Raw genomic sequence first — 12,404 nt, forward strand, 5'->3', positions numbered from 1 at the left:
TGAGGACTTAATTACTCTAATCAGAGGTTCTCAGCCACCTCCAGACAAAAGACCCAGAGTGGAGGAAGATTCCCCCTCCTCTGATCAGGGTTCCATTATTTCAGAGCACTCTGATTATCAGGAACAGTCTTACTCTCCTTTTGAAGACTCTGATGCAGAGGAATCTATTCCTTCTGTATCCCCCCCTGAGGATTACTCATTTGGTGAAACTCTGCATACCTTAAGGGAACACTTCCACTGGGAAGGCCAGGCTTATTCAGATTCCAAGAAAAGACTCAGGGAATTTCTTTTGTTACCCCAGCACAGGCCTCTGGCTATACCTCCTGTCCTGGACATCCTAGATGATGTTTACTCGGAGGCCTGCCTTAACCCGGACTCTCTCCCTCCAGCTCCAGTTAAGCCTGACAGGTACTACAGGGTTCCTGACTCACACCAATTTCTATACAAAAGCCATGCTGCTGACCTAGAAACCATCTCACAGGGGCCCAAGGGAGTTGAGGCCTCCATTGTCAAAAACCCATTGCCTTCCGAGAGAGATTCCAGATCCTTAGAAAGGTGGGGAAAAAGGTATATACCTCGGCTACCTTATCCATGAGGGCCTTAAACTGTCAGTTTCATATGCTAAAATACCAACAGTTTCTGTTATCTCAATTGAAAAGTAAAATGTCACAACCTGAACAACCAGACATGAAGGAGTTGCAGGATTTGATGCATAGTGCAGAACAAGTGGGTAAACATACCTTACAATGTGGTTTTGATGCTCTAGAGGCCTCATATTGAGCTGCTGTTACAGGCTCAGTCATACGTAGGCATGCTTGGCTCAAGGAACAAGCCTTGCCTGATCATGTCAAAGCTAAATTACTAGACGCGCCTCTTCAAAAGGATGTACTATTTGGGGCAAATGCTGAGGAAGTATTACGGAAAATGGAGGAAAAGGCTAAATCAATGCAAACTGTGAAAGAATTTATGCAGGTTCAACCCCCACATTTTAGTAGAAATTGGCCTTCCAAAAACTGGTCCTTTCCTGCCACAGACAGACCCCAAAGAGGCAGATACAGGCGCCCGAGGGGCAGAGGACAAACACAAGGCTCGTACAGAGGCAGACAATGGCAAGCTCCTACACAAAGAGGTGGTGAGGACAACTCGCAATCTTTCAGAAAGCAAAACCAATGACTTTCACCTTTGCATGCCAACCAGGTCTCAAATGGCAGCACCCTTAGGAGGAAAGCTGGCACTATTCTCAAAAAAATGGCATATTGTCACAAAGGACAAATGGATCCTGAACATTATAAACAGAGGCTACAAATTCCATTTTCATACCCTTCCAAAAATGAAAGGCATGCCAAACATGCCACACAATCAAAGGGCAGAGGCACAAAAGCAAATTTCAGACCTTATAAACATGAAAGCTATTCAAGAGGTACCTACACACGAACAAGGTCAAGGTTTTTATTCCAGGCTATTTCTGGTGCCAAGGAAGGGCAAAGATTGGAGACCTATTTTGGATCTTTCCATCCTAAACACATTCCTACTCGTACCAAAATTCAAGATGCTCACTCTACAGCAACTTCTTCCCATGCTGGGCAAGGAGTCTTGGCTGGTAACATTGGACCTCAAGGAGGCATACCTGCGTATCCCAATCAGACAAAATTGCAGAAGATACCTCAGATTTCTTGCAGGTTCAATACATTATCAATTCTCTGCATTGCCTTTTGGTTTATCTACTGCACCCAGAGTATTCACGAAATGCCTGGCATCAGTAATTGCCTACTGCAGACTTCAAGGGATACAAATATACCCTTATCTGGACGACTGCCTGATCCAAGTGGACAGCAAACACATTCTTCTGAAACATCTGGCTTATGTAATAATGTTATTAAACTCCCTAGGATACACAGTCAACAAAGAGAAATCAAGACTAATACCCTCTCGGAAGATAATCTTCCTGGGTGCCAATTTGGACACAAACACCCAGATGGCCTACCTCACGCCAGAGAAGCAGGGGCAACTAATTCAATATTTCAGAACACTGGCAAATTGCACCAGGCTGACTGCAAGGAAAATCCTGCAGGCTCTGGGATTCATGGCATCTTGCATCTTACTAATCCCATGTGCAAAGCTGCATATGAGAAAACTACAATGGTACCTAAAAAACATATGATCTCAACACAGCCACAGTTTGGAAACAATGATACCACTAATTCCATGTCTGCAAAAGGAATTTCTATGGTGGGCTCAAGCATGCCAAACAAACACAGGTCTTCCATTCAGCAAGCCTCAAGCAAATCAAGTCATCACAACAGACGCCTCGGACTACGCCTGGGGGGCGCACATGACAGACCGGTGCATTCAGGGCAAATGGACCCAAAAAGAGAAGCACCTTCACATCAATCAAAAAGAAATGCTAGCAGTGATAAATGCTATTACAGCCTTCAAGGACCTTCTACAACCAGGTCAGCTATTGATAAGAACAGACAACACCACAGTTATGTGGTACATAAACAAGCAGGGAGGAACACATTCTTATCCCCTATGCAGACTGGCCATGTCACTTTGGAACATGGCCATGGATTTACAAATGGAGCTACAAGCACAGTACTTGCCAGGCAAGGAAAACACGCTGGCAGACAACCTAAGCAGGAATATGACAGATCCACACGAATGGAAGTTGCATCCAAAAGTTTTTACAGAAATAATCCAAGAATGGGGAAGGCCAGACATAGATCTCTTTGCCTCCCACAAAAATCATCAATTAACAAAATTCTGCTCAAGGATCTTCCATCCAAAGGCCTGGAGAGTGGACGCTTTCTCTTTCAGTTGGACATCAGTGACAGTTTATGCCTTCCCACCTCTTCCTCTGCTGCCCAAAGTCCTATTGAAGACCAGAGCAGACAGACCAAGGATGATCCTCATTGCTCCGGACTGGCCAAGGCAACACTGGTACCCACTACTAAGGAGCCTGACGCATTCCCCACCATGGACCCTGCCTCTAATGCCTCTTCTTCTGACTCAGCACAGCTTCAAAACTCTTCACGGTCAGCTGAAGACACTCAGTCTAGCCGCATGGAAGATTCCTTAGCATCACAGCAGGCCCTGCTCTCCAAGGAGGTGCAGGATGTCATTTTGGAGGCCAGAAGGCCATCAACTAGAAAAGCTTACTCTGCAAAATGGAAACGTGTTTGTGTTTGGAATGAGAAAAAGGGCCAGTGCCCTGGAAAACTGAATTTACCTCAAATACTACAATATTTGGCCGAACTGCTAAGCAGTGGACTTTCGTTCTCCTCCATCAAAATCCATGCCTCAGCCATTTCTGCAGAATACAACACTGATCCACCTTTATTCTCTCACCCTCTATTAAGACAGTTCCTCAGAGGGGCTAAGAATTTAAGACCTCCAAGAAAACAACCAATACCTGCTTGGGATCTTAATTTCATTCTGGAAAAACTGACTTTACCCCCTTTTGAACCAGCTGCCTCATCAGATTTACAATATTTGTCCTGGAAAACAGCTTTCCTTCTGGCTATCACTTCAGCTCGTAGTTTCAGAACTACAGGCTCTTGTGGCTGTCCAGCCTTTCATCATCTTCCATCAGGACAGAGTTTCATTACGTACCAACCCATCCTTTATGCCTAAAGTGGTATCCAGGGTAGCTTTAAATCAGGCCATACATTTACCTACTTTTTATCCTAATCCTCAAAACAAAGGGGAGAGATTACTGCATTCCTTGGATATCCACAGACAACTGCGTTATTATTTGGAAAGAACAAAGCCTTTCAGAAAATCAGAACAGCTTTTTGTGGCCTATGCGGTAGGAGCTCAAGGAAAGTCAATATCCAAACAGACAATCTCAAAATGGATAGCCTACTGCATACACTTTTGCTATTCCTTTCATGGCAAAACTGTACCTACAGGCATTAGAACTCATTCCACCAGGGCCACAGCCACCTCTGCAGCCTTCCTCAGAGGAGTTCCTACCAAGGATATTTTAGAAGCAGCCACTTGGAGTTCTGTGCATACCTTCTCTAAGCACTACAACCTACCATTATACACCAAGTCTAGAGCAGGCTTTGCCACTGCAGTATTGCAGGGCATTTTGGCTCCTCCTAGCTCCACCTAGTACCTACCACCTAGTACCTACCACCCCTTTCTTAGCTTTGGGATTCTACCCATCTGTTATGACTGCAGCTGTATGCACGATGAACATAGTACAGTTTTGTACCTACCATAAATGTAGATGTTCGAGTGCTAATACAGCTGCAGTCCAGGTTTCCCTCCCACCTTCCCCTCTAGGGGTATTCTTTTATGGGGTATTTGCTTGCAACTACTGTTTTTTGATTATATTGCATTGCATTATTACATTATTTTATGTATTGCCTTCCTTCTGGGGGCACCTGACATCTGGGGCAAGAAAGACTGAAGAAAATGGCGTCGGCTGGTTCTTTTATACCCCTGTCGCACTGACGTCAGGGAAGAAGCGACGACAACCGACGCCGGACCTAGACTTTGGAATTCGGCCGACCGAGGACCCGCCTGACGGCAGGAGAACCCATCTGTTATGACTGCAGCTGTATTAGCACTCGAACATCTACATTTATGGTAGGTACAAAACTGTACTTTCCTGCTCACAGATCCAATTCAACAGCCGGAAAAGCTCAATTCTGACAGGCTGACGGCACTGATGTCATCGCGTACGTGATGATGTCAGGTCAAATAGCAAAAAAAAAAAAATTAAAATAAAAGCTGGGAAAAATCAGAAATAAAGGGGTGCCACTTTGGAATTGTGGCACCCCATTATTTGGACCCTAAAACTCTTTAAAAGCTGAGTAATTCGGGACAGTTGAGAGGTATGATCAGTCTTATTTTTGTATGCCTTTTTTTCCATGGTGTGCGTTCCTTTATTTTATTTTTCTAGCATTGTCCTTGTCTGGGCTTTTGCCTCCATCTCTCCTTTGGCAGGAAAAGTTGGGGCATTAAGCCCTTCAGAGTTTACTTTTTAGTCAGCTCAGCTCTGCTCAAGCTATCTGTTTGGGTGCATGGAAGGTGCCCAGAAAGTTTTGGAATCTAGCCATGTGTTAAATACTTAGAAGAATATAGTCCATATACCTAAGGCAGTGATCATTCTACCATCTGCTCTTATGTTTACTTACACAACTGTATATTCCTGCTCAACAGATACCAGAAATGCTACTGTCAAATGCTGACACATTGTAGTGATTATTTTGCAAGTGTGATTTGCTAACTGAGAAATTTTGCTATTAACAGAATTTTCATGCAGTTTTTATGCTTTGTGTGATGGTAGAATAGATTGCACTGTAAGGGATCCCACATGAGATTACTGAAAAGTAAGTGAATTTTAGATACTACTGGCAGTTAGTAAGAGGAAGAAAAAAAGAAGAGGCAATCCATCCGTATGGCCCAGTAGCGTTCTAATTATTTTTCTTTGCATTGCAAAATCCTTAACGTTTCTGTTTGCTTATAGTTGCAGGAGATGAGAAGTCTGCTGGAATCTTGTCAGCGAGAGTTGGCTGACTCCCATCAGTACAGGCAGGAGCTTGAAACACAGCTGAATGCTGCATTAGAACGAGAGCAACATGTTCGCTCGGGCTATATCTCTCCGGTAAGTTAACCTTCAGGGAGTCCCTTTCTTCTGTTGAGTTGTGTGTGTATTCACATGAAGTAATTTGCATTGCTTGAGGAAGCCCATCAGTTTTTTTTTTTTATTTATCTATGGAAGACTTAATTGGTTTATTTATTGATAATTTGTTGTAGATAAAAAACATTTTGACTTTGTAGGTTACAGTCAAGATGCTATGTTATACTACAATTTACCAGATGTTAAAGTAGATCATATGTAGTCCTTTTAGGGAGAGATTTAATTTTCTTAAGGTATTGTTTGTATTAAAAGTAAAAGTAGCATATAATTCTTAAGACTGGGGAAAATATGCACAGAAAATAATGTTAATGTTGTTTGTCCATATTCTTTTATTGAAGACTGAGATTTGAGACTAAGGCTAATTTTTTTCAGGAAATTAAACTTTATGTATAAAATAAACTTTGTTTTGAGAAAATTTCTGTTCACCTGTGCTCTGTTGGGATTCATGTCTTCTTTCTGCTGTTTCTGTGCTGTAAGACATCATTCTGTTTGTGGCATCATAGTGTATTGCCAAGTCTTTACTTAATTCCTCATAACAAAAAAGTAGTCACAGAAAGACGAATATGGACGCATGAGGTATTACTGGGGACATAGAGGGATTAAAGCTGTGAATATAGTCCATGCAGCCTGAGTTGGGAGGATGAGCATGCCATTTTAGGATGGACATAGCCACCATCCCTCGGAAGAGGGGCAGCATTGCATTGGGAATCCTGAGCTGGGGTTTCAGCTCATTATGCCATTGCTGGGGTTTCAGCTCATTATGCCATTGTTCAGTTGCAGCCCTTATTAGGGAGTGCACAGAAGTGGGCACTGTCATGGAGAGGGCATTGTGAATCCCTGCAGTGAAGGGGGTAGACCATATCACTTCCAAAATGTAGAGTGAGGGGCTTACCACAAATGCTGTAATTGTTGTGATCCTTGTCTGAGCACATACTTCCCAATGTCTGTGTGAATGCTGTATAGCAAATAAAGGAAAGAGAGGACACCCATGCTGTTCAAACTCAGCTTACCAGAGAGGAACCCTCCCACCTTAGTTCTTGCTCCAACCCGTCATATATCTTCATAATTAACTGTATTATTCTATCAGGGAATGCAGATGCTACCATTGCCCTCCTCATAATTTTATGATCTATCAGATGCATTATTCATCACAACCTACCAATAATAGTAGAGATTTCTTACATTCTTCTTCCCTCTGGATCATCATTCTGTTAATGTTCTCAGATGTTTTTCTCCCCTCCAAAAAAACATATTGATCCATGTCTGTCAAATTTGGCAACACATTTGCCCATTCTCTTAGCTAGAATAGATGTAAACACTTTATAGTCATGGTTGGAAATTGCAGTGGGTCTATATGAAACTGGGTCTGAAGGGTCTTTACCTTCTTTGCCACCGCAGCTTTATAAGATATTACAGCCACCACAGCTTTATAAGATGTTGGCACTCCCCCTCCTTTTAAGTATGTTAAACAAAACCTTCAGGATCCTTATCACATTCTTCCCTCCCAAATTCCAAACTTACACAGGAATTCTGTTTGTTCCTGGAGATTTCCATGTTGATTATACATCACCATTTTTATCAAATCTCTTCCCATAATAGCTGTTAATTGTTGAGTCTCTTCTTCTTCTAACCATAGCCTAGTTGAGTATTCTATAGATAGTTCAATTTATGCCATTTTGTTTCCACTTTCTACTGCTTTATAGAAAATGTTCATAAAATTCCTGAAGTATTTTAATACCTGTATAGAATCTCTGCTTGTTTTTTCTTTCTACTTTGTTTCCTAAGGTGATCTGATGCTATCCGTGTCATTATTCATCACAAATGGGTCTTGGATCTGATCTCAGATCCGAGCCAGCAACTGTCAGACAGATCCAGAGCTCAAGCTCCTCCCCTTCCCATAATCCTCTGCAGCCTTCTAACTCCTCAGATCTCATTTGCCGCTGAATGCATCGGATGGGATCCAGGCTTCCTTTGATGGCAGATAAATAATTTTTCATGGGTTTATTTTCCTCCTCCTTGTAGCCATTTTTTTCCTCCTCCTTGTAGCCGTTTTTTTTATTAGTAGCTGCTTAGGCCTTCCTCCCCTCCCATAGCTAAATTCTTTAGTGAGAGCTTTATGCCCACAGCTTTCCCATCCCTGTTGTTTCACCCCTTTTCCCTTCCTTTAGGGTAGTAAAAAAATAAGTAAATAAAAAAACTTTCTCCTTTTTCTTAAGAGTTTCTATACGTATGTGTGTGCAGTGACTGTGTGTAATGGTTCATAGGTTGGTACTAGGCTATCTGCCCTAGGGCTTATACAAGCCTAGCCATACAAATTCCTTGTCTATTTCTTCCCACAATATTTACTTCCCTGGACCCCTGGTCTAGCAGGGCGACTGATGTGATCCCCAAGGTGAATTTCCTATCTCCCATCCATTCGTCAAGGTTCCTTTTGAAGAGGTGCTCTGCTTGACATGTATGGGCAGTCTCTTCCAGAGTCTGGGGAGTCCCTGGGTCAGGAACCTATCCCTCCAGCATGTTTTGTTCATTGTGATGACAAGGTTTAGATCCCTGGAACATGTGGCTCTGAGGGATTGGGATTTCTTTAAGTGTAGCATGTCCAACAGCTCTGGGTTTGACATGGCCTTGTATGTTAAGCAGAGATCGCCTCTAAGTAGACGATATGCGACAGAGTATAGCTGGAGTTTTTTTTAGACTGTCAGCATAGGGCATCTGCTTTAGGCCTGTGATTTTTTCAGTGAGATATTTCTGCAGCCTTTCCAGTTGTTGCAGATGTCTTGAGAGGTACATACCAAACAGGGCGTTGTATTTTATAATGGGTCTAATGAGGGATGAGTACAGAGGGACGGTGACCTCTTTTTCTGAATGAAAAGCCCTTGGTGACTGTTGTGGCGATGTGGTTATCGAATGTGAGACCACTAACCACCTGTGTCCCTAAGTCTCTTATCACACTTTTGGTGTTTAGTGTACTGCCACCTATGTGGTAATTCACAATTTCATGTTTTTTCCCAAAGGGGATAACTATACATTTCTTGGCATTGAGCTTGAGCCCATGGCTCTGGCACCAAGCATCTGTTTCTGTAAGGCCCTTTTGTAGAATATCCACATCATTTGGGGATTCAATAATGGCTCCCAGTTTGCAGTCATCTGCGAACTTTGTTAGCCAGAGTCCTTTAGTGTTGCCCTGTACTTCAGAGAAGTAGATGCCAAGCAAGAGCGGTCCCAGGACTGAACCCTGAGGTACTCCACTTGTCTGGAGCTGGATTTTGAGTCGGGTACCTTTACAGTGTGGGTTCTATCAGTAAGCCAGTTGGCAACCCATCGAGTGACGTAGGGATTAATGCCCAGCTTAGTAAGTTTATCTAAGATTCCAGAGTGGAGGATGGGGTCGAAGGCCTTGTTGAGGTCCAGATAGACTGTGTGGGGACCTCCTTACCCTCGTCCACAGTTCTGGAGACTGGTTTGAAGGAGTCAGTCAGGTTTAGGAGACAAGATTGGCCCTTCACGAACCCAAACTGGGTGCGGTTCAGTGATTGAAGGTTGCCAATGTCTTTGTTTATAAGTTCCATGGCCTTTCAGGCTCGTCAGATTGATGGGGCAGTGGATGTTCATCGTGTTTCACTGTTGCAGTCATTACACTTGGGTTATCCTGCTGGCAGGCTACCCGCAGTCGGCCTGAATTCCAAAGTCCTGGTCCGGCGTCGGTTGCTGTCACCACTTCCCTGACGTCAGTGCGCTAGGGGTATAAAAGATGCAGCCAACGCCATTTTCTTCAGTCTTTCTTGCCGCGCGGTGCCCGAAGCAAAAGCAGTTCGCAAGTGCTGGTCAGCCGACTCCTGAGATTTTCGAAATTGAATTTCAGATAATGAAGTCTTCTATAAAGCTAAGTACCCCGTTGGGGAAACTTTTTTCTTGCTCCAGACCGATGTCAGAAAAAGTTAACAATTGTATTTCTTGTGGGAAGCAAATACCTCATGAGGATTTTCATTCTTACTGTATTCCTTGCCTAGGCCCTGATCACAATGTTGCTAGTTGTCGGTTTTGTGCTAGATTTAACCAACGCACTATTAAGCGTTGGTACGATTTTGCTTTTCATTATTTTGGCCGAAGGTTTAACTATATAATGCCGTCGGAACAACCGACAACCGGAATTCATAAAAAGCGCAAGGAAAAAGAAAAAGGACAGGCATCCGAGGTCCAAAACCGACGACGAAGCCTCTTCTAGGCCAGTCGCCGGTTCTCAGTGAGGCGCTTTCGCAGCCCCTGACTCCTGCTACCTCAGTGCCACAGGCCGCCTCCGACTCCCACGTGGAGACTACTAGGCTTCTGGATACTCAAGGTATTGGGCCTTCGGAAACTAATCCCTTAGATGGGTCCGGAGCCGCTGAGCAGGCATCGGCTTCTGAGGGTGTTTTCAGACCTACACAGCTTTATATCAAACCAACTTCAGCATCCAAGACAAAGGCTAAAACAGTTTTAAAGACAAGGAAACAAGTACAGCATTCTCCAGGACAGACTTCCATGCCTAAAAAACAGATGCTCAAAATGGCCGAAGACCTAATTGCTTTGATCAGGGGTTCCCATCCCCCTCCTGATAAGAGGCCTAGGCAAGATACTGAATATGATTCCTCTGATCAGGTTTCCATTTCTTCTGACTCCTCTTCAGAACAGGGATACTCTACTCCTCCCTATGAGGATTCTGATGCTGAAGAATCTATTCCTTCAGCTTTTCCTCCTGAGGATTACTCATTTGGGGAAACCCTGCATACCATGAGGGAGCATTTCCACTGGGAGAGCCAAGATTATTCAGATTCTAAGAAAAGGCTCAGAGACTTTCTTCTTCTACCTCAGCACAGACCTCTTGCTAGTCCACCTGTTCTAGACATTGTAGATGATGTATTTTCAGAGTACGGCCTGTCTCCTGACTCTTTACCCCCTGCACCTGCTAAGCCAGACAGATACTACAGGGTTCCAGATTCTCATAAATTTCTATATAAAAACCCTGCTGCTGACCCAGAAACTATTTCTCAGGGTCCCAAAGGGGTCAAGGCTGCTACTGCAAAAAACCCTGTACCCTCAGATAGAGATTCTAGGGCATTGGACAGATGGGGGAAAAAGTTTGCACTTCTGCTACCTTGGCTGTAAGGGCTTTAAAATTGTCAATTTCATATGCTTAAATATCAGCAATACTTAATGTCCCTGTTAAAACAGAAAATGTTGACAAATACTGAATGTTCTGAGAACAAGGAATTGCAGGATTTATTGCATGCAGCTGAACAAGTGGGAAAACATACTTTGCAATGTGGTTATGATTCACTGGAGGCCTCTTGCAGGGCTGCTGTAACAGGTTCTGTTATTAGAAGGCATGCTTGGTTAAAGGAACAGACTCTGCCTGATCATGTTAAAGCAAAATTATTGGATGCTCCATTACAGCATGATACTTTGTTTGGTGTTAAGGCAGAGGAGGTGTTGAAGAAAATGGAGGATAAAGCTAAATCTATGCAGACAGTGAAGGATTTCTTACAGGTACAGCCACCCAGATTTAGCAGGAACTGGCCTTCTAAGAATTGGTCCCTTCCCGTGTCAGACAGGCCACAAAGAGGCAGATACAGATGCCCTAGAGGCAGACAACAGCCCCAGGGCTCATACAGGCCCAAACAATGGAGTATTTCTACCTCCAAAAGCGGAGAAGGCAAATCACAGTCATATAGGAAACAGTCCCAATGACTTTCCTCTGCCAATGCCAAGCATTTATCTTTTGGCAGCACCCTTAGGGGGAAAGCTAGCACTTTATTCACAAAATTGGCACACAATCACCCAGGACAAATTGGTCTTAAATATAGTCTCTCAGGGCTACAGGTTCCACTTTCACACCCTTCCAAAGGCAAAAGGTATGCCAGACCTGCCACACAATCAATGGGCAGAGGCACAAAAACAAGTTTCATCTCTCATGGATATGAGGGCTATTCAGCCAGTGCCACTACAAGAGCAGGGACAAGGATTTTGCTCAAGACTTTTCTTAGTACCAAGTCTTAGTACCAAGAAAGGACAAAGCATGGAGACCAATTCTGGACCTGTCTATTCTGAATACTTTTCTGGACGTTCCGAAATTCAAAATGTTGACTCTGCAGCAGCTTCTGCCCATGCTGGGCAAGAAGGCTTGGCTTGTAACTTTGGACCTCAAAGAGGTATACCTGCATGTCCCAATCGGACAATCTTGCAGACGATACCTCAGATTCATAGCTGGCTCAATGCACTTCCAATTCTCTGCACTGCCCTTTGGCTTATCTACTGCACCCAGGGTCTTCACAAAATGCCTGGCACCAGTAATTGCATTTTGCAGACAAAGAGGAATTCAAATATATCCCTACTTGAACGACTGCCTCATTCAAGCAGAGACCAAAGACATTCTACTAAAGCATCTGGCGTTTGTAAAAAGATTACTAATTTGTCTAGGGTATACAGTAAACGAAAAGAAATCAAAACTAGTACCCTCTCAAGAGATAATATTCCTGGGTGCAAGCTTAAATACAACTGCCCAAATGGCTTATCTCATGCCAGACAAACAAAGGCAACTGACTTCTTACTTCGAAAGTATGGCAACAAAGACCCAGTTATCTGCAAGAAAAATTCTGCAGGCTCTGGGCTACATGGCCTCCTGCATTCTGCTAATTCCATATGCAAGACTGCATATGAGGAAACTACAATGGTATCTAAAAAGTGTTTGGACTCAACATTGCCACAGCCTGGA

General features: G+C 43.5%; 1 protein-coding gene across 1 annotated transcript in view; it reads left to right on the forward strand.

Moving 5' to 3' along the window:
• The window catches only part of LOC122799215 (myosin phosphatase Rho-interacting protein-like), a 2,938,789-nt gene that overhangs the window by 2,144,734 nt on the left and 781,651 nt on the right, over positions 1 to 12,404 (forward strand). Inside the window, exon 15 of the mRNA XM_044068133.1 lies at positions 5,480 to 5,617. Coding sequence (XP_043924068.1) covers positions 5,480 to 5,617 — 138 coding nt within the window. The remainder of the gene's footprint in view (positions 1 to 5,479; positions 5,618 to 12,404) is intronic.

The sequence above is a fragment of the Protopterus annectens genome, chromosome 4.part0 (assembly GCF_019279795.1).
Source record: "Protopterus annectens isolate FY-2018-M chromosome 4.part0, PAN1.0, whole genome shotgun sequence".
In the NCBI taxonomy this organism is placed as follows: domain Eukaryota; kingdom Metazoa; phylum Chordata; order Ceratodontiformes; family Protopteridae; genus Protopterus; species Protopterus annectens.